We start from the raw sequence: 22,844 nt of genomic DNA on the forward strand, positions 1-22,844 counted from the left end.
AGTCACTACATTTTGAAATCTGAGGTAAGTTGCATGTAAATAATATAACTACATTTCTACTATTCGTATTTAAATTTTCATTGAATAGATATGGCATGAATTGCTTGATTTCGAGATTGAGAATATGTAATGATCATTGAGATGGTAGAATTCCCGTTGGGACCTTAGGAAGTAAACCGAATATTCATGCCGTATCACTTAGGTTATGTGTGAGCTAGTGTAAGACATGTCTGGGACATGCATCGGCCACATTATGAGAGCCATTGTAAGACCATGTCTGGGACATGGCATTGACATTGAGACGAGTACTAGTGTAAGACATGTCTGGGATATGCATCAGCCTTGGGACGTAAGCCAGTATAAGACATGTCTAGGACATGCATTGGCTACGAGATGTGTCAGTCTGAAACTATGTCTGGGACATGGCATCGGCATGGTTATGTGAGAGCTATTGTAAGACCATGTCTGGTACATGGCATCAGCCTCGAAGATGACAGCCAGTGTAAGACCATGTCTGGGACATGAATCGACACTTTACCCATGATTGAGGCCTATGGAATATCCGGTAGTGTTCCGAATGGTTCAACAACGAGATTTATAAATTTAAGTTAATGAGAAAAGTATAACCGTGTTGTGAGTATTACAGGTACCTAAGTGATACATATGTATAAGATGTGAACTCATTGTATATGCTATGTGAGTATGGAGTAAAGAGTAAGTCATGCTTATGCCCACTTTGGTATCATAAGTTGTTGGTAAATTGTAGACTTATTGTTGTATATTTATTTATATGCAACTTACTAAGCTTTATACTTACTCCCTTTCCTTTCCATTTCTTTCAGTGCCGCCTAACTAGCTCAAAGATCATCGGAAGTCAGAGATATCGATCACACTATTAGCCGAAACATTCAGTATAGTTGGAATTATATTTTTGAATATGGCATGTATAGGATTAGAACTTATTATTTTGAGTCTTGGAGATTTGGCCAAATGTGTTGGCTTAAGATAGATCCCGCACTTAGTATTAAGCCATGAATGATGGCTAATATATATTTTGAGTTTATAAAAGTTGTATCTACATGGTTGAATGAATGTCTATTGTGGCTGGTTTGATTTTGGAAATTATGCTTGTTTTGGTATTGACTGGTATTTGCGTGAAAATAGGTATGCAACGGTGGCAATGAGGTTTGGTAAATAATCTTATATTGCCCACACGGGTAGACACACGGGCGTGTGTCTAGGCCGTGTATGACACACAGTCAGCCCTATGGGCTTATGGTCCGGCCGTGTGACCCCTGTACATAAAAATTTCAAGTTACTATGCATGATAATAAACACACGGGCAGAGACACAGTTGTGTGTCTCAGCCGTGTGAAGGACACGGCCTAGTACACGGATGTGTGCCTTGGCCGTGTGTCAATTTAAGAATGCTAACGTCAGAAACAGAATACCCAAGTTTTTGCACATGGGTTAAAACACGGGCGTGTCGTGGCCGTGTGAGGGACACGGGACATTGACACAGGCGTGTGTCTAGCCGTGTGAAAGCCCTTGTAGGTGTGAATTAGAATTTAATTCCACACAGGTGTGGGACACGGGCGTGTCCCAGGGTGCTTAGGCCGTGTTAGCCACACGGACCATCAGCACGACCATGTCGAAATGGCTACATGGGCGTGTTACCCTTCCACACGGGCGCATGCCCTATTTGAAGGCAAATTTCTTAAGGTTGGTTTAAGGACCCAGAATGGTTCCGAATAGTTTTTAACGGTCGATTTGGGGCTCTAGGCCCATAATAAGAAGTTTAAAGTAGAAATTGAAAAAGTTTTATTTTGGACCAAGTCTCGGTGACTTGAGACTGTTTGTATGCCTGAGATAAGGTTAGGTAATGCCTCGTACTCCGACCCAGCGTGGGTTACGGGTATAGGGTGTTACACCTAAATTGAGTTCTTCAAATGATATTTGTGCAATAATTAATAACGGTTTTCAAGATTTACCACGATTTTCAAGAATTCGACAAGAAACTGTAAAAGATTTTATTAATCGGGTGGAAGATTAGTGTGGGGACCATGATATTACAAAATATGAAATTCAATTGACGAAACAAGGCACTTACCGATTATTGTCAAGGTTAGAGATGAAATTGAAGGCGTTACACTAAACCGATAGAAAGAACGGGTTGAACGGAGATTGATTTCGTATTCAAGATGCAAAAATATTTTCAGCAATGTAAAGAAAATATTTGCAAAGGAGAAGATGGGAAAGAATAGAGAGAAGAAATAGGGAAAAGAATAAAATTTTAGTTTAATTGGAAAAGAAAACTATAATTTTATTATGATTAGGAAAGAGATTAAATACCTAGTGTTTTCAAACTTTAGGGGTTGTTTGGGTAATTAATTCATTTTGGTGAAAATAAAAAGGGAAATGGGGAGAAAGAGTAATGTGGATTGAACTTAGAATTAATGGGAAAGGAAGAGTGCTTAACCATTATGTTACTGCCCATACTTAATAAGTTTTTACTACATTTAAAATATTAATTCTAAAAAAAATAAAAGGGATTTTAAAAATATAAAAATTTTCAAAACTCATTGTTATCTAAATCGGACCGGATGGACTGAGAACCAGTTGGGATATCAGCTCGATGAGAGGTAAAAAATCAGCTAACTCGCAAACATGGTATAAATTGGTTAAATCGAGCTAAAAATTGATTGAACCTACAGTTGAACCGATTTCAAACTAGTCTGACTAATGGATTCCCAAAACGACTGACCTGACCGGTTCAAAGAAAATAAATTATTAAAAATAAAAAAAATTATAAAAGTCGATTCAACTAGTTTTTAGCCCAGTTCAACCAATCTGTACTGGTTTGGGGGTTAATTGTTTTTAAAATTTTAAAATATTTTAGCTTTCAACATTTACAATTTTTTTGTCAATCTGGTCATTACCCTTTAAAAGTACAAAAAAATGAAAATTTTTAAAAATTATTTTTTTCTTTTTTTAAATAAAACATAAAAATTTATAGTTTAAAAAATTCAAAATTTTATAATTTTTTAAAAAATAAAATATACATGAAAAAATTAAAAAAAATCTTTAAAATTCAAAATAAATAAAAATAATTTTTAAAAATATAAAAAATTCCAAAGTTCATTGTTATCTAAATCGAACAAGATGAACCGAGAACCGATTGGGATATCAGTCCGGTAAGAGGCAAAAAACTGGTTGACCCGCAAACATGATACGGACTGGTTGAACCGAGCTAAAAAAATCAATTGAATTGACAGTTAAACCGATTTCAAGCTAGCCTGATTAATGGGTTCTGAAAACGATGGGTCCAACCGGTTCAATGCAAATAAATTATTAAAAAATTATAAAAATCAATTAAACTAGTTTTTAGACGGATTCAACCAGTCCATATCGGTTCACATGTTAACTAGCTTTTAAAATTTTAAAACTATTTTAGCCTTCAACATTTACAATTTTTGTTGTCAATTTGGTCCTTACCGTGAAATTTTTTTAAAAAAGAATTTAAAAATATTCATATTTAAAAAAATTAATAAATTATAATTTTCGAAAAATAAAAAATATATGAAAGTTTTTTAAAAATATATAAAAATTTAATGTTATTTAAACTGAATCAGATAGGTTGGATCAAGAACCCGGCTGGGGTATCGATCCAAAGAGAGGTAAAAAACTAGCTAACCTGCGAATTGATACAGGCTTGTTGAACGAGTTAAAAAACTAGTTGAACTTATTTTTATAATTTTAATTTTAATATTTTATTTGCTTTGAGTCGATCGGACTAGTTGTTCTAAGAATCAATTGGTCAGACCAATTCAAAATCGATTCAACTACCAATTCAACTGGTTTTTAGCTCGGTTCAACTAATTTGTATTGGTTCGCGAGTCAACCATTTTTTTACTTCTCATCGGATCGATACCCGAACGGATTCCCAATCCAATTGGTCCGATTTAGATAATAATGAATTTTGTAATTTTTTATTTTTTGAATTTTAAAGAATTTTCATTTTTTTCATAAATTTTATGATTTTATTTAAAATATTAAAAAAAATTATGTACTCTTTAAAAGGTAAAAACCAAAATGAAAAAAAAAACCGTTAATGCTAAAAACGTTATTCAATAAGTCATAATCTCTTTGCATTGTGGTTTCTCTTTTTAATCTTAAACAAACAGTCTTGAAGCGTCAGAATGAGTAAAAAGAACAACAAATAGAAAGTCGAATCAATGACGTATCGATGCAATCTGCACTAGAAGAGACGACGCAATGAACATGAAATCTTGTTTTATTTCTAGAGTTCATACAAAATACAATAACGATCCCAGATTTTATTTTAAACAGGATTCAAATCCAAAGCTGTTTATTCCAACATAACTTAAACAGAAGTAGGGATATTAATACAATCTGAATGCCAGAGATCTTTTTGCTCTCAATTGCAAACTTCATATATTTCATATAAACAAATTTAAGATAAAACAACATAGAGATTTCCAACACTGGATGGCCCTGCACTGCTTTATATTTTCATACAAACCATTCTATGGTCTTCCACTAACAAAACATAGATTACTCAACATATTTGTAGCAGCATTTCCATCCCTCATCTATCGGACTCCCAAGTACAAGTTTTGCAATCTATGCCGGTTATTCAAACATAGGTAGCTCCAAACTGCATCTATATTGGGTATGTAGGGCTTAGAAAGCTTGAAAAACTGCAACAAATGCTTGGGGTGGCAACGATCAAATGCATATAAGATAGCTTATCTACTCAGGTAAAAGCTGTTACAGGGGTTCGGGACGTGTCTGAACCACATAAATATCTTTTCCAAGAACACATCCTTCCACATCCTGAGGGCAGCCAAACTTCCTCTCCAGGAAAAATCCAACTGCAGATAGACGCTGACTAAGCTGTTGACGAAATACCGGATCAACCGTCAAGGGTTTTTTGCTGTAGTCTACTGTCAAACGGATTACTTCCCCATCAGCAGGACTTGCACCTGATACCACCATCTCCTCACTGAAATTTGCAAATGCTACTGTTTTCACAAGCCCATCAAACTTCCCGGAAGATAAACGCCATGGTGTGCCCCTAGTTCCTGAAGCGAGGGTTTCACCCAGCCCTGGCGCAATCTCAGCCTCAACATAGTTATGGTCATGATCTGTTGGGCTGATTGTGTGGAGTACAAATGAAAGATCAGGTGAAAGCATTTCCTGAACCAGGACTGCCATTGTAGCATCTTTCTGGGACACACCAGCAGCTCGCCGACTTAGTACTGCTCTTCGGGTATAGAGCGAGGCCCATACTTGGCTAACAGCACTGGCAAAAACAGTTGGATTTGAAGGACTGACATTTGGGATGGATTCATAAAGTCCAGCAGCTGACATCCCCGCCAAATCCTCAACATTGGCACTTGAACGAACAATTAAGCGTACATTGCCTGGGAATACTCTCATTATGCTATCAATTATGTCTTGTGGGGGCTGTACGGAAGAGACCAGCTGCTGGAGTTGGTGGCATAAATTATCAAGCTCACCATCCTCCAGACCTGCTGTTTCGATCTTTTCTCGAAGAGACATGAACGTTTCCATGGATTTGTTTTGCTCTAAAGCCCATTCCATGGAGCCAAATGGTATAACTACTCCAGCAGGAACACGAAATGAAGCTGGCACCCCTAGGTCACTGTAGACTGCAATAAAGAAACAAAAGAAAAAGATGAAAAAGAAAATCATGCAGAACAACATATAAATGTACAATTTATAACACAGAAGATGAAAGTCCATACAATGATAACAAATGAATTTATCAAAAAATTAGGTGGTTTGTTAAACAAAAAAAAAAAAATCATTGATTCTTATTCATATATAAATACTTCTTATGATCAATATGAAGTTAGCTGCCAAGAACAAAAATGTTACCCTTATCAGAAACTGCTGCCAAGGAAGCTAAACGGCCACAAGCAGCTGCCTTTGCTCCTGAAGTTTGTGCATCTGCATCAGCAAGCAGTATAAGTCCAGCTGAAGAACTACCCTGTATAAAGAACCATTATCAGTTTGATTACTAACATAAAAAATAACTTTGAGATTGCTAGTCTCTTGCAACCTAAGATAGAAGAGAGAAAACCTTGCCTTATTGGAGTAAGAGGCTTTAGGAGACAACCCCGTCAAATCAGGAGGACCACGCATGTCAACAGCAGATGAACCATTAGTTGAAAGATTTTTGGCAACAGAATCAGCATCACAATCATCTAAAGAAGATGGACTTATGCTCACACCACTTGACGATGCATCCAATCTTCAAAGAATTTATGAAATCAAGAAGCAAACAAAACAAACCATTCAAGTGTCAGACTCAATGGTATATAGAGCTTAGAGCTAGCTATCATTAGTTGATTGATGAGAACAAACATTGACTATACTGCAGAAAAGTTCAGAAACAACCTCACACATTTTCCTTCAAGCTTTTGTATATAAGAAACTTTTTCTTCATCTTCACATGTAACAAAAATGACCTTTTCCTGAACAAAAATATGTACTTTATCAGTATGTCATCTACTAATCAATGTTTCCATCACAAATTCTAAGGTAAAATTAATATCATAAGAGGAAAGAACTTGCTTGTCTGGCCCTAACACCAAGATGAGATAAGTGAGGCAGCTCCTGCAAAAGTACAACTCCTGCAATATTAGATCCAGCTGCTGTCACCTGCAACATGTAAATGAGATTACATGATCACTTTGCTTGTAAACGAGAAAATGGTAATAATATTCAAGCATCAAACAAATAGCTAACTGAATGGCCCAAAACAACAACAAAAAATAGCTAACTGAAAACTATCTCAAACCTCCTCGTCTCCATCAGCTTTATTAACCACAAGAATAAGAGGTCCTTCTAAAGATGATGGCAGCGATCCAGGGACAATGTTCTCAACCTGAAGCAAAAGTAATTTAGCATCACATGGAACTAAAAAATTTGCAGAGGTACACACGTAATAAAGGGGCACAATTTCACATGCATTTATTGGAAATTGGAACAATTAAAGTTGACATCAGATTATCAGATGACAAAGTTTAATGTCATACAATGTTGATAGTCTTACTGTGAGGAGCTTGTTGCAACACCTGCTAGTGACATTGTTAGGGATTTAGTTCTTATTTGATTCAGATTTTAGCAGGATTTGATTTATCAGATTTTACTTATTAGTTTAAACAAAACTTTCCTGATAAACAAGGATTTCCTGCTGTCATAGTTTAGCTTGAATGAAACTAGGGTTTTGGATCTTATTTCCTAAATTTAAAAGGAAAATTATTAATGAATAAAGAAAGTTAAAACTTAAAAGTTCCAATAAATTATAGGAAACTCCCTTGGAGTTCCAAGGTAGGCAACTCCCTCACAGTTCCACAACTATAGGCAAAAGTAGGAATTTGAATAAGGACAAAGACCCTTTCTTCGGATCTAATTTTGTGTTAATTCTCAGGTAACTCAATCAATAACTCGGGAACTTAACATATGCATTTGACCCCTCTTTTTTGGTCGAGTACAAGTTGTGCCAGTGGTTCTCTTCTAGTGGCTAAAAAGTATTAAAAAACATCCATCATCGAAAAAGAAAATTTGAAATCCTGGAATTTTGAATTATTTATATTTTTTAAACTCTAAAGCCAAGATCTAAGTAAACATCCTTAAGTCTCGTCAATACCAAATAATATTTACTTTTGGTTAGCCCCAAAAGATATTATTATAGCCTGTAGGACCATTCTAAATATTGCTATATTTTGAGAGACCAAAAAAACCATGTTGCATCAGGAATCAACCGTAACTGGACATCACCGTTCTATTACTTCTCTATTTTTAAAATCCAACTAAGAATTTTTTAGATAGAAGTTAAATATTTTTATGCACCTAACTCAGGGATAGTTGCAATTAGGACAATGCATGTTGTCTTATTTCACTAACTTATTTTCAATTGCAAAAACATAACTAGGATTTACTTCCTAATGTAATGTGCAACCTCTTTGATGCGACAATGTGTTTATGGATTCAGAAGGAATGGAATGAGCGAGACAAGGTGTAATAATAATATCCTCGTCAGTTGCATTAAAGTGATTGAGGTACCTGAACTAATGTTCCGGACACCACTCCTGGAACAAGGACATCCCACCCTTCAGAACCAAGTGCTGTTCTAACAGCTTTCAGGAGAAGGGAACAAAGTTTTGAAACCTGAAAAATCACCCTACAAATGAAAATTTCAAGTTACGAAAATAGAAAATAGTAAACTACACACAGGTAATATGATTTTCTCCGTGCAGCTTAACTAGCAAAATCTCACAAACATAAAGAGCAACATTATCAGGGAATTCATCAGAAAGATAAATGTTACCATACCCAGCTCGGATCTCAGCTTCAGCATATGTCCTTATGCTGTTCTCTGGAATTCCAAGAGCTTTCCCTAGCATCTTCAAGATTGACCAAACAATGTCTTAGGATTCCAGTTCATGTATAAACCTTAAATTAAATTACTGATGATATAAAGCTGCACCAGTGGAGGTTGGAACATTGAGGAACAAACTGATCTATATATTGAAAATTGCTTATTCTTCCAGAGTTTATCTGACATTGCCTCTAAAGGTTGCATTTTAAACAATTCATTAACTTTAGCAGTAAACGAATTTAAACATTTGGTTCCATAGAAAACATTTGTTAAGCTTACATCAATCTCAAGTATTTACATTCACAAAAGTTTCATCATATAGCACAAAACTTTGCTTTTCACAAGAACATTTCTTTACCTGCACTTTTTGAGGGAATAATTGGAGAAGGACTTCAGAATATTCCTCAGTCAGCCTCCTTGATCTGTCAAGTGTAGCTTTGAGTCTTAATGCCCAGATTCTTTTGCCATCTTCACTTCCTTTATAATAAACAAAAGGGGCCCAGAAAATGAAATAAAGCAATATAAGGAGATCTATTCTACTAAACATGAAATTTTTTTCCAGATTTAAGCGATAAAAGGATAATAAAGGTACCTTCCTTCTCAAAGAGACCTTTCTCTTGCCAGGCAGTAAGTTCACTCTGAATAGCAGCACATTCTTCAGGTTTCCAACCAGATAAACTAAGCTGATGAACACCCACAATTAAGGCACAAAGTGGATCATTCCAAGAGCTTATGTTCTTTGATTCCAGATTATCTGCAAACCAATTGGCCCCTCCTACAGCTTCGAGCATGTTGAGTAGCCTAAGTCAATGCAAGTCAGTACTGCATGAAGAGAAAAACGGAGAAAGAAGAGCATAAAACTAAAAGTAAAACGTATTGCTTGCAGAATCTAACTACAAACATGGGAAACCAGAAAATGCACTGTTTCTGTTTCCACAGAAATCTTGAATAATTTTTCACTGGAAATGCAACAAAGGCTTTCTGTTGAGGCTGAATAAATATGAAGTGCATGACCATGATCACCTTTTATAAAGGTTCCACTATCTGCAGGTTTGGTTGCAAGGTAGAGCATATCTCTAGCTTTTTGCATGATTTGCAGATTTGATGTATGAATACCAAGAAGCTAATGTCTATTATGTGCTAAAAAATGAGAAACAGTAAGTTTCAGGTCTGAAATTAGAAACTCAGTTTAACAACCCAACCAGCCCAATAAAAACATGAAATAGCTTTTTCTAGCTTCAGGTTATTGCCCTTAAGATTGTCAAAACTCATTAATGTGACATCACTCCATCCTATTAATATGAGTTCTCGACATCAAACGTGGATATCTACTAAAATTATTCAAGGAAAATAATATAGACAAGTGACATAGGACATCAAGAGGCACTGCCTCTAACTGACAAGAATTTGGCAAGTAAAATGATAGGTTAATTAGTATTTTGGCAAAAATACTAAGATTGGAGGTTAAAACAATGAGGACGCTAAAAGAAAAGTTATGGTTTATAAGTGGAATGTTCAAAATTTAAGAAGAAATGAAGAAATTAAAATGCTATCCAGTGGCTGTTTTGATCCTGTGAAGGTACAGTTGAGCAACAAATTAAGAGTTTTAGGCTTTAGTGTTGGTAGCTGAAGTTAGTACGGTTGGGGTTAGTTTCTAGTAGAGCAGATAGTGAACAATGTAGTAAATTAACAGACAAGAAAGAAGAGAAAAGATATAGGACTCAGAACGACACCCTAAAGCCACATCAAACAATGTCCACACTCAAAATCTTCTTGTAAATTAATCTCGGCTTTTCCTAACCGCTTTGTTTTCAGCATGAAGAAGTTCGTATTGGTTGGAGTCATCCCATGTAAACACAATCTTACAGTAAACAAGTGGATAAGATGCCAATGGTTCATCTGAACTAAGTATGACATAACTCATTCACTATATATCTGGAATATTTCTAAAGAGTTGACTATCTTTACAAATTCAAGCACATCAAGTATCAAAAGCAGACCAAAAATTTAGATATGTACCTGCTTAAGAGGACAAAGGAATAGTCCTCAAGACCAGTCTCACATAGTCGCCACTGATAGTTGCACACAACAGCACCAGTTAAAACAAGACACGAGTGCAAAAAGAGAAAACTTCAAGCTAAATTTCTGTTTATTTTACGCTTGCTGAAAAACTAAAAAGAATGGACTGACCTTTTGGCGCATTGCTATTGCAGCATCAGGAGCATCATTTCTAAGACCACTTTCAAGACCCTTCACAATTACTTCTCTCAAAGCACCCAAAGATCGCATTGTCTTGATTAAATCCAAAACTCTACTCGATCCTTCTGCAGCATCCAGACTCTGGAAATATAAAAATGCCTCTTAGAAAAATAAGGACTACAACAAAAATTCATTGTCTAAAAATAAATAATTAGAACAAAGACTTTTCAACTATGAACTTTTTCTATGGATTCTCAGTTGTATAACAAGCTTTTTTCCAACTAAGTGGGACTGGCTTCATGGATCAGAATCTGCTATCATATTCTATTTGGAAACATATCCAAGTAAAAATATTAAAGGAACTGAATGCATGTTTTTTACTCAACGATGAACTTTCTGTCAAACTCCATTAATCACTAGATAAAAACTCTAACTACAAAACCATAGCAATAAATAAAAAACAAGAGCAAACAATTATAAAGATACCTTTTTGCACTCCAGAAACATTACAAGAGCTGCAATGCCCCGTTCATCAAAGGATTCTCTAATTGACTCAAGTTGCTCAGTGAGGCTGCAATAACATAAAATCTTAGATAGATGCATAAATGTCTAGCAAGGAGTCTTAAGAATCGAGACATAGCATCAAAAGAAGAATTGGACCACTCCATGAACTGGAAAACACAAAGTAATATGCATAGATAATACAAAAATTCCAAAAAGTCAGCTACATTTATGCATAACTAAAGAAAGCAAGTAGGAAATCCACTCTGTTTGCTGCAGGCAACGTTACATGGTAAATCACAGAGATGAGTTAATAACAGATAGAGTGGGAGCTAAATTCAGATCTTGTAGCAGCAATCCAAGAATTTAATGGAAGTTGCAACAAGAACCATTCGAATTTCTAGAAGTTTACTTACAAAGCAAAAAGTAAATTTATTGTATCAGTATCGCAGAGGACTTTATGCTACTGTAATGTTGCTTATTATTATCTTCAATGAGACATTTTCATTAAAGTATAACCCATGAAGGAAACGAAAAGTAAAAGCAAGAAATACTAATCATTCAAATTGAACCTTCCAGCATTGAAAAAATCTTTGAGCTCCCGATGGAATATCTTGAATTGTTCCACAAATGCTTCACTATATTGTCCAGGTTCCCTGGTGATTCTTGCAAGCATTGCTTCTGTTGAAACTAAGTCTTCAGGGCCAGCATTTCGATGAAGCTTGTTCTGTATTGTATGCTTAATTTCTTGCTGGAACATATAAATTGAAATTTTAGTAATTAATTTGAATTTCAAATTATAAAAAGGGTAAACTACACTTGTAGTCATCCAACTATTAGAAAGTTTCTTCTTCGGTCACCGAATTATGAAAAATTCCAAAATGGTCACCCAACTATTTGATTTTTTCTTTTTTGGGCACCAGTCGTTAAATGGCTGATGGAAAGATGACGTGGCAGCTTTTAAAATTGGCATAATAGAATTTTAACCCTCAAGATTTATGCATTGTATCAATTTAGTCTTGATTGTAAAAAACTTAAACCCACAATGTTTACACATTGTGTAATTTGGTCCTTTTTTTTTCAATTTTGCTTTTCTTTGTGATCCTTCCATCTAAAAAGCTAAAAAATTCTATCAACTAAATTTGATCAAAAATATACAAAAATTGAAACACCCAAAAGTCCAAGATAATAATTTTCATCGTTTCTCATTCTTTTAAAAATAACCCTTAATGTCACAAAAAAAAAAAGAAGAAAGAAAAAAGACCAAATAACACAATGTCTAAATGTTGAGGGTTAATTTTTTTGAAATCAAGACTAAATTGACACAAGGTATAAATGTTGAGGGTTAAAGTTGCTATTATACCAATTTTAAAAGCTGCCAAGTTATCTTTCCATCGGTACTTGAACTGTTGTTGACCAAAAATGAGATTTACTAATAGTTGGGTGACTACCAGTGTAATTTACCCATAAAAATCGAGGTGCCTGTGAAATCTGACCTTGAGGTCGTGAGGGATATCATTCCGGTGAGCAATGTCTCTAATTCGAGTAAGTGGGACAGATGCAGTAAATTCTGCCTTAAAAGATGGCAAACAAGGATGGATCTTGCGAATAACAAGCAATTCCTAGAATTTGGGAAGAAAAAGGTAACTGAGAAAATTATACAACGTGATAGTCTGATATGCATAAATCATATGATAAACAAATATTGCCATTTAAAGTGCATGAGAGTTGTCTTGTTTGTTCCTTTCCTCAAAATTTGATGCTTGCAGCTAGAATAGTTACATATTCTAATTTCCTAAAATAAAAAGATTTAAGAAACATACAAAAATCAAGAGCAGACCAATCTGTAAAATAGGCTAATTTTAACACAGAGGTATACTCTCACGAAGATGTGGAAACTCAATTATTTAAGAAACTAAGTGCAGCACTTTCTGTAAAACCGTATGAGGTCCAATCAAAGTACTCCCAATTTTTTATTGAATCAACATAGGTGCCAGTGATTTTCAAATTTCAAAATACTATAAGCTTCAGCTACACCAGCACTTTAGTCCATTAAAGCCTGAGACCAAGTAATTGGTGATAAGAAAAAAATTTAAGGACTACCAGACAACTTACTAACAATTATAAAGAGCAACACACATTTTTTATTCATTAGATAACACTAGCTTAGATATAATGTTTGTAAAGCTACTTGAATACGAACACTGAACATATTGTCTACAGACACAGGTGTCAGCAGCTACTGTACCTTAAGTTCCTTATGAACACTGAACATACTGTCTACCAATAAACTAAACAAGGAATCTTTTGTTTGGATCATCCATGTTTTGCTTCGGTTCTGACAAATTCAAAGACAAAGATAAGCACTACCTAATTCTCTTTTCTGCCAGAATGCACCTTACTCTCACTTTGCCAAAGTTCTTATAGTGATCCACCATAGAAAAAGTATAAGAAAATGCCTAAATAACATCTAACATGTCAGTTTCTATCATCCTGTGCTAAATGCCAATTTATCATCTAGATTCTCAAAAATGGTTACAAGCAAAAGTCTTTAGACCATGCTAAAAGGATGGATAAACCACAAGTTAACATAAATTTGCCAAGCAAGATAAGTAGGGAAATAAACAAAGAGCAACGATGATATCAATCCTGATACATGAAAAGAAACATATAACCTATACTAGAGTGTGTTTTTATTAATCTTGTTCAGAATGTAGTTTAAATTGGGTGAACCAGAATCCATGGAATTGAACCAAAGAACTGGCAAAGGTTATATTTTTTCACTAACTCCATTGAGAACTAGAGTAGGATACATGACATCAAGCAATCCCATCCTGTGCAAAGCAAAGGACCAAAAAAAAATTTAATAACCATGAATAAAGACAGCAAACTGCAGCAATAGAGCACCTGAGGTGAAGAATCTTTCCTACTAGAGATTCGCTCTAATTCACGAAATATAAGCCTGGAAATCTCAGCATGTCTGTTTGGCCGGTGATGACCCCCATCTTCAAAACAAGGAATTTGTCCTGTGTTTATCCACTGTATAAAAAGAATATTTAAGAAAAGTGTGGAAGAATAAACACCAAAACATGCTGTCATAAAAGAAATGTAAACAACCTTCAGATAGATAGCAGAGCATATTAGAGCTTCCAACCGTTCCTCACGTTGCAAACTTCCAACTAATAGTTCACGAACCACTTCAAGCTTTCATAATAGGAAAAATAAATACAGAGAAATGTCATTGGCTGAAGAAGAAATATAAATCAAAATCATGATAATCGACCACAAAGATAGAAGTTTAAAAGCTAAGTCATGATTTAAAATAATAGATGAACAAGATTCGCATAAACAAGCGTTTTTATTTTTTATTTTTTTTATTTTTGTTCAGAAGATAGGCCAGGGAAGATAAGACATATTACATTATAAGACATATTACATTACCATCTTCCCAACTACCTATGTGCAAACTCCCATGCATCCAACTGCCACCACCCCAATGCCCGAAGAAAAAGAAATTCAAAAACTTTATGAAACAGGGAAGACTACTATTAGCAATATCCTAGTTCTTCAATTTTGAAATTATATTTAAATACATTCAAACTATCAGTGTGTTACTTGTTCATGTAAAGAAAATAATAATTCATGGTTTTTTCATTTCCTTATTCCCACAATTTGATCATACCTTCACAACTTCTATTGACCTGGCTTGAGGCATGACAACACCAACCACAGAACCACTGATGCATGATGCATGTACTATGAAGTGCCAGCATGTGAGCTAGATAGATTGAATGGAACTTCATAGAAAGAGCTCATGAAAAAGGGTTTCAGCTAATATAAGGTTCAATGAAATTGTATTCAAATAAATGCATTAACACTATCAAGCTACACATGTCCATAATGCTAAACATCATAAAATTATACTGTATGTTTAGTAAATTTCAAATTCAAGTGCATGTATATATATTGATTATGACATTTCTAGAATTTTTCTATGAATATGAATTTTGCAATCAACAAAATGACTATGTGTACCTTTCTCCACCAATTCCTTGCACTTTTATCACCTTCAACTAATTTCAAAGCCAACCCTTCAAGACCAGTCGTATCCCATCTCGTCTCCAATTCTCTGTTGTGATGTTCATTTGACCGCATGAAGGAAGCAGGCCTCCCTTGCCATTGTCCAACAAAAGGACTTGCCTCGACCTCCAAGGCATCAGTAGTAGATGTCGATTCACTATGACCAGCATCATCCACACTGTCAACATATTCTTCCGAACTTAAAGGCAATAATTCCAACGTCTCCTCTGTGGAATTCCAGTGACATATCATCCCAAAATTTCCTCCCTGAGGCAGTTTCAGAACACGGTTATTTCCACCTTCCCATGCTACACTCTTGTCCTTACTAACAACCACAAATTTGAACTCAACAGACTCGCCCCCTTTCAACTCCAAGTCACATATCCATCCATCCTCACTCCAGTTCATAGGCACCTGCTTCTTCCAGGATCCCAATTCTTTTGTGGACCCCAAGATCACTACATGCTCACCAAATTGAACTTGGTGGTCTAAACAGACATTAAGCCCTACTTTGCCACTTCCAGACATTGGTTTCACTTTCGTCATCTTCTTCTTCTTTTCTTCTTCTCTGCTCCAAAAAAAGAAACCCATTTTAGCAATCTCCATCCTCAAGAGGATTCGATACCATTTCATACAATCAATCAGGAAAAAACTATGTCATTAGATTTTTCAATCATAATAAAAGTAAAACTCAAATAACCTTTCCATTTGCAGACATTTCTCATCAGCAAAAGTTAAGTATAATTAAATATCAACAATGATAAGAAGGAGAAGAAGCCTAGACAACGAATGTTGTAAAAAGAAGAAGAAAGGAGAAAGGCGAAAAGGGTACCTAGTGGGAGTAGAGGAAACGGCGAAAACAAGAGAATGAGAGTGTTTACGGTGGCGGTTGATTCCCGGCGGAAACGGGAAAGGAAAAGAAATCCTGAGGCTGAAAATAGTAGCGTCGGGGAGGAATTTGAGTTGCTTCCGAGCTGGGATTTGAAAATGGAGTGAACGTAGAGAAATAGAATCCATTGCTTCTTTTCCCTTTTTTTCTCCTTTGTACGTCTTGGGATTGAGATCTTGTGCTTGTATAGGCAGAGAGAACAAAGAAATGAAGCCTACTATACTGATCTCTCACAGTTCACTGAATCATGGATTGGGATTTCTGGTCTCAATTGCTGGGTTTGCGCCACGTGGGATGCTCAACCCAATTGTCTATTTGTAAATTCCTAGTCACGTATTTTCTGTAATTAAATTAAAATATGACCAAGATCCAAGATATTTATACTTGAAATATGAGAATCCTTGGAAGATATTTATATTCATATAATTTAACTGTCTATTTTTATTATATTTTTTTTTATTTTCAAGATGATGAATAAAATAAATTATATAAAGTCAATTTCCATAATTAAATATATTTATTGAATAAAATAAAGGTTAATCGTTACTAGGATCGTTTTAGTTTTAAGAAATAATTTATTAAATTTATTTTAAAATAAATATAAATTTATCTTTATAATAATCTCATTCGTTTGTCAAGATTTTATCTGTTATAAAGAGATGATTGTTATGCACCTAAAACAACATACTATTATAGATAAATAATTATTATAAACTTACCATAAAATAAACAAAATTAAAATACCTATAACAAGTGCATGCATTATTACTTTTATGTATTTTTTACTTTATATTTTTTCACATGATTAATTATGAACTTTATAAATCTAACAAGTTCAATTAATCAGTATGAGTTATCAAATTAAATTAATCAACTATTAAATTCAAGTAATCAATTTATAAGATTATGATGTTCCAAATTCATATTAAAATATTTAATTATGGAACTTAATAGTTTATTGGATTGATATCTTTAATTCTATTAGTTGAAGATTATTTCATTTAATAAAATATAATTAATAGATTTTTTTCATGTGAAATTTAAATATTTTATTGAAATAATATTTTAGTTAAGATTATTTTTATCTAATAAATTGTAATTAATAAGTTTGCTTAAATGAAATAGCTGTAATTTTACTTTTTAAATAGTATGTTGTTATAGAGAACTAGATTAAAAAAGAATGTACTTCATAACTTTGTAGCTTTGGTTGTTGTTTTTATAAGTGGAAATTTGCTATAGAGAGTTAAAATAAAATATAAAAAAAAATTATTTTACTAAAAACTTGGTTGTTATAACAAATATAAATAATTTTATTTATTTCATAAATATTATTGTTTTGAGATTGTTTCTTAAAACATGATTTTTAAAACTATCTCAATACTCATTAGTGTTAAGGTATTCCTTAAATAATCAAGATTTTTTCGCCTTTGGAATTATGGCGGGTGTTAAGAGATAAAATCTCAACATTTAAAAATACCTCAACACCCAATTAAATACTCTAATGGACCCCTAAATCTAAATGATTTTTTAAAATTTTAATAAGAGTTCAACAGGCTCCAAAGATCATTTAAATTTTCCAACAGAATCCTAAGTCTAAACATTTTTTAAATATAAACAAACATTGACACCTATAATCGTTGATGTCCATTTCAATACCATATTAAAACTCTAATCCTAAACCTTAAAAATTTCAAACTTTTACTATTTAAAATTTAAATGAATCTCGATATCAATGAGTGTCAAGACCCTTTCACAAAACATTAACCTTAAACTTTATAAATAACCTATTCCATTAGTTGATTTTTATAGAAAACTCAAAGGACTCTAGTATATACTCTATCATGTCCCACCTTATTATCTTTTATTCGAAAATCTCTAAACCCAATATTCATAGTGACCTCTTTATTGAGATTACAAGGACATATTGTTTATGTTGCAACAAGAACAAATAAAAGAGTGTTATGAGCCCGAAAAATTAGAAAATAAAAATGTTAGACAAGGAAATCTATTGTTACTTACATATTATTAGTTTATTTACAGTTAATTATTTTGGTAAGATGAGTTATGTGTCGCACTTTCTTTCTCCTCCAGTTTTAGCATTAGAGACCTAATGTTCATGTGTTGCATTTTTCATGCAACGAATGAACGATAATACTAGAAGATGTAGCACAACTAATGAGCCTTCATGTCAAGGGTTTTGCAATAACAAGAACTACTAAATTTGATTTACAAATAGTACTCATTGAATCATTAGAGGCTTTCTCTCATAAGAAGGATTATAATAGTGTTGGGCTTGGTGGCATGTACCTCTAGACTCAATTCCGAGCTCGATTTAGTCCAAGAATCGGCTAAACCTGAATAGCTCTGATACCACTAAATTTGTAACGTCCCCTAACCCTATACCGTCACTGGAACAGGGTTACGAGACATTACCAGTCAGTACAGTCCAATTCTGGTCATTAATTAAAATAAATATTCACACACATCCTAGTTTTAAGATGTCGTCCCTTTAATGGGCCCTTGCGGTCCAATATGAACAGTAAATTCAATTCGGGACTAATTTAGAATCACTACGAATTTTTAGTAAATTTCAAAATTCATACTACATACCGTTGCCAACCATAATTTACTCATTTCATCAATACTTCTACAACCTAAATAACTCTCATTAAACATCCTGGGTACATGCCACTATCAATACTCAACATACTTTACCTTAATGAATTCGGGATCGTCCTGGGATGCTGATTCAACGTACTATCTTTACTTAACCTGGGCACGAAAACAAACCGTACGCTGAGTATGGTATACTCAGTGGTATTTCTATAATCCGAACAATTAATAATATAACAAATACTTAAGATCATAATAACAATTACAATTATTCAATTATTTATTCATAGATAAATTTCAACTACTTACCATATAAATTTTATACAAATCATATAATAAACACAATAACATAATTGTTCAATTCTTAACTAAATCCATTATTATTTACTCCATTCTTTCACTTACTACTCGGTATAGCTTTCCTTAATTTACTCACAATTCAATATCATTAAACTATATTCAACTATACACTTATCAATCATATTCCATTTTAATTCATTTCAATAATAGTCAATTTCATTTATATCATATCAACTTACTATCCCTGATATCTTTCAGTATATACATATGATTCATATATCTCAAATCACATTTCAATTCATCAAGTGGCATCATATATCATCAATTCGAACTCCAATCATTTCATGAACCTTTGGTTCATATTTTCAATTTCATATATAAATTTTCAATTCTCAATTCAATTTCTCGTTTCATTTCAATAGCTTGATCAATCAAATTTATTCGATTTATCTTTCACTTATTTACCCCTATTAACAAACCTGGACTTTGACGGATACACAGATTCCAACCCAAACACACCAGTACGGCACATTGTGCCTAAAACGGTACATAGTACTTGATCAGTATACGACACATAAAGTGTCTGATACGACACACGAGGTGCTTGATACGACACACGAGGTGCCTGATATGACACACGAGGTGCCTGAAATACGACAGATAAAGTGTCTGATCAGTAAAGCCGACAAATCCCATACACTTCCAGATCCTATGGCATGCCAATTATATCCGACTCAGCCCGACAAGTTAATAGGGTATTTCATTCACTTTCTCAATTTAATAATTCTTTCATCAATATACCATTATGATAATCACATATATTCACCCATTTTCACAATTCATACAATTTCATTCAATTCAACAATATATTTCAATTATTCACATTAATTTATAATTCAATACAATTCAATTCACTTTTCAATATCAAATATTCAAATATCACAATCTCATATATTCATATCAATTTCCTCATATTTCCAATCAATATATTTTTCAATATAATATTCATTCAATATTCAAATTTCTACATAAATCATATATATTATATAATTCAATCAATATAAATTCAATCAAAATAATTTCAATCAATATAAATTCAATAAATTCATCGCATACCAAAATCAATCCATTCCAATTGTAAAACATCATAATTCTAACACTAACAATTGCCATATGTATATAAATATAACAAATAATAACTAAGTTCGGATTATAGAAATACAAACCGTAATTTTCGAGCTAACTCCAGTTGACTTTGTCTTGTCCTTTTTTAGCCAAGATTTCCGGTACCACATTGACTACGAAATTAATACAATTCATAATCATTAATACATTACTAATTTATATCTTGAGTTACAGAATTCTAAATTAAGATCCGCTAATTTTTCCTGAAACTAGACTCACAAATCTTCTTACAATAAAATTTTCAGAATTTTTGGTTTAGCCATTAAGTACAGTTTATTCTTTAAATTCACCCCCATTCTGCTGTCTGATAGTTTCGTCTCTTCTTCACTAAAAATTAATTATCTCACAGTACAGAATTCGGATAATATTCCTGTTGATTTCTCCTGAAAATAAACTCATTATGGATTCTAAACACATAACTTTAAGCCTCTAATTATTTTTCTTTAATTTTTGGTGATTTTCCAAAGTCAGAACAGGAGAACCCGAATTCATTCTAACCTTATCTCACAAAATTCATTATATCTCATAATTTACAACTCAATTGCTTATAACGTTTCTTCTATAAGAAATTAGACTCAATAAGTTTTAATTCCATATTTTATTAATCCTCTAATTCAATTTCTAAAATTTTTGGTGAATTTTCAAACTTAGACTACTGCTGCTGTCCAAAATAGTCTTAGTATAAAATATTGATTTACTTTAATTTCAATTTAATCCTAACTAAATTCACTTACTTTTCTATCTTAATTCATACTTTATTTCTACTCAATTTTTTAACCAAACTTAGACATAATTATCTATTTTTCATCATAAAACCATAATTTCAAAATTCTTTCAATTTAGTCCTTAAAGTATAAAACTTATGAATCACTTTACAATTCAATCCTTGTATCATTTTTAACTTGAATTTCTATCAATTTAGCCCTTAATTCATCATTTTATTTAACATGGACAATATCTAAAAATCTAATAACTTTCAAAATATCAACTTAATTTCATCAAAACTTTGTTCTAAAACTTCTAAAACATCAAAATTAAGTAAAAATGGCTTGATTGACTTACCAATTAAAGCTTAAATCTTCAAACCTTTAATTTTCCCTTTTCTTCCCTTCTTTCTTCCTTTTTCTCCCCTGCTCTCTGTTTCGTTTCATTCTATCTCTATTTCCTTTCTTTTGTTTCTTTAGTTTATATATATAATATAATATAATATAATATAATATAATATAATTAAAACATAAAGTATCTTTATTATATAATAATATACTAAACATAAAAAAAATCTTAGATTTTCTTCACAATAAACCGCCTTAATTTATACTTTTTGTATAATTTCCCTTTTAGTCCTTTTTATTTTCTTTTAATCTATAATTCAACTTTCACACTTTATTCAATTTGGTCCTTTTACTTAATTACTCTTAATTAAATTAAATTCACTTAATTAAACTCTAATTAACTACTCATTTTACTTCGTAAATATTTTTAATAAATATTTACGAATCCATTTTTCAGAAACGGAGACCCAAAAATATACTTTTTCGATAACGGTAAAATTCAGGTCATTACAAACCCCTCAAACACACTTTATGGGTGCCCACTTCTCGAAATCATGTCTCGAAAATCTCCTCGAAAACAACTCCTTGAAGACACTCCTCACATCCACCTTTCGGCTCCGCACCACATAAGCCTCATGCATTAATCACCACTCTTAACACCAACTACCATGTCCTATCTGAAGTGATCGACATCATGTCTAATCACCACCCTAACTAGACCTATGGTGACAGACCACTTGACCACCTCGGAATCATAGCTAAGGGTATATAAACCCTTAACCTTAACCAAAGGCAAGATTTTTGTCTCTCATCCGCTCTTTCTCTTTAATACACTCACTTCCCATATTCGATTAACCTCATAACCACCGTTATTGAACTACCATACACAATGGCTCTTCCCTTTACCCTAAGCAAGGTGAACCCCCTTACATGATCATTATATCTATATTGTCTAATCCTTGTATCCATAATTTGTGCAATGAACATAAACCACTTCCACCCTCACAATTTTTTTTTGATGGCAAACCCACCAGTCAAACTCAGTACCAAACCCAAAATACGAACCAAACCCAAACAATCAAAACTTTTGGAAATTATTAACATGATCCTTACAATTACTACACCTTGCCTTACCCGTATCAACAATACTACGAACCTTATCCAAGTTATCAAAGCCAGGCCTATGTTTACAAAAACCCAAATGTCAACTTCTAAAAAATTGTCAATGTTGCACTAAGACCACATCACTTTTCACGTCATTGCAATTTAGTCCTATTAATAGTTTAATACATCCTACCTTGCTTTTTCACTCAATTTCTTTTGGTATTCATTAGCTTTCTCTTAAGTGATAAAATTTTATTTTATTTATCATCGAGAATCTATCACATATTTTCTTTGAAATTACACTATTTACGATTAAAGGGTTTTGGATATTATAGTTTTTCTTTTTTTTTTAAATTTATTTTTTTAATGTTATTTGATTTGAGATTACTTAAGAAAAGTTAAGCTACACCCAATGTTACTCTAAAATAAGGTTTTTCTTATTTTAGTCACTCTAAAATTTTTAATTTCAATTTGGTCACTCTAATTA

At 33.1% G+C, this 22,844-nt stretch overlaps 1 protein-coding gene across 1 annotated transcript; it reads right to left on the reverse strand.

Moving 5' to 3' along the window:
* Nucleotides 1-4,276: 4,276 nt before the first annotated feature.
* LOC107903789 (phosphoglucan, water dikinase, chloroplastic) lies at nucleotides 4,277-16,446 on the reverse strand. The gene is made up of 19 exons (XM_016829956.2): nucleotides 16,047-16,446; nucleotides 15,170-15,782; nucleotides 14,252-14,338; nucleotides 14,042-14,173; nucleotides 12,631-12,756; nucleotides 11,707-11,885; nucleotides 11,120-11,204; nucleotides 10,625-10,774; nucleotides 10,454-10,506; nucleotides 9,027-9,235; nucleotides 8,793-8,911; nucleotides 8,389-8,459; nucleotides 8,119-8,236; nucleotides 6,851-6,937; nucleotides 6,625-6,711; nucleotides 6,448-6,524; nucleotides 6,136-6,301; nucleotides 5,926-6,037; nucleotides 4,277-5,696 (listed from the first exon to the last, which is right to left on the reverse strand). The coding sequence occupies exons 1-19, from the start codon at nucleotides 16,229-16,231 to the stop codon at nucleotides 4,792-4,794; spliced, it is 3,561 nt and encodes a 1,186-aa protein (XP_016685445.1). The 5' UTR covers nucleotides 16,232-16,446; the 3' UTR covers nucleotides 4,277-4,791.
* Between the last annotated feature and the right edge of the window lie 6,398 nt (nucleotides 16,447-22,844).

Source organism: Gossypium hirsutum, chromosome A10 (genome assembly GCF_007990345.1).
Source record: "Gossypium hirsutum isolate 1008001.06 chromosome A10, Gossypium_hirsutum_v2.1, whole genome shotgun sequence".
Classification (NCBI taxonomy): domain Eukaryota; kingdom Viridiplantae; phylum Streptophyta; class Magnoliopsida; order Malvales; family Malvaceae; genus Gossypium; species Gossypium hirsutum.

Bases quoted from the DNA above. Each gene is read 5' to 3' on its own strand.
- LOC107903789 (XM_016829956.2), bottom strand. From the start codon at position 16,231: ATGGATTCTATTTCTCTACGTTCACTCCATTTTCAAATCCCAGCTCGG. The intron at 15,783-16,046 runs GTACCCTTTTCG...TTTTTGGAGCAG, and splicing joins GTTTCCTCTACTCCCACTAG to AGAAGAAGAAAAGAAGAAGA. The intron at 6,038-6,135 runs GCAAGGTTTTCT...TTCTTTATACAG, and splicing joins AAGCCTCTTACTCCAATAAG to GGTAGTTCTTCAGCTGGACT.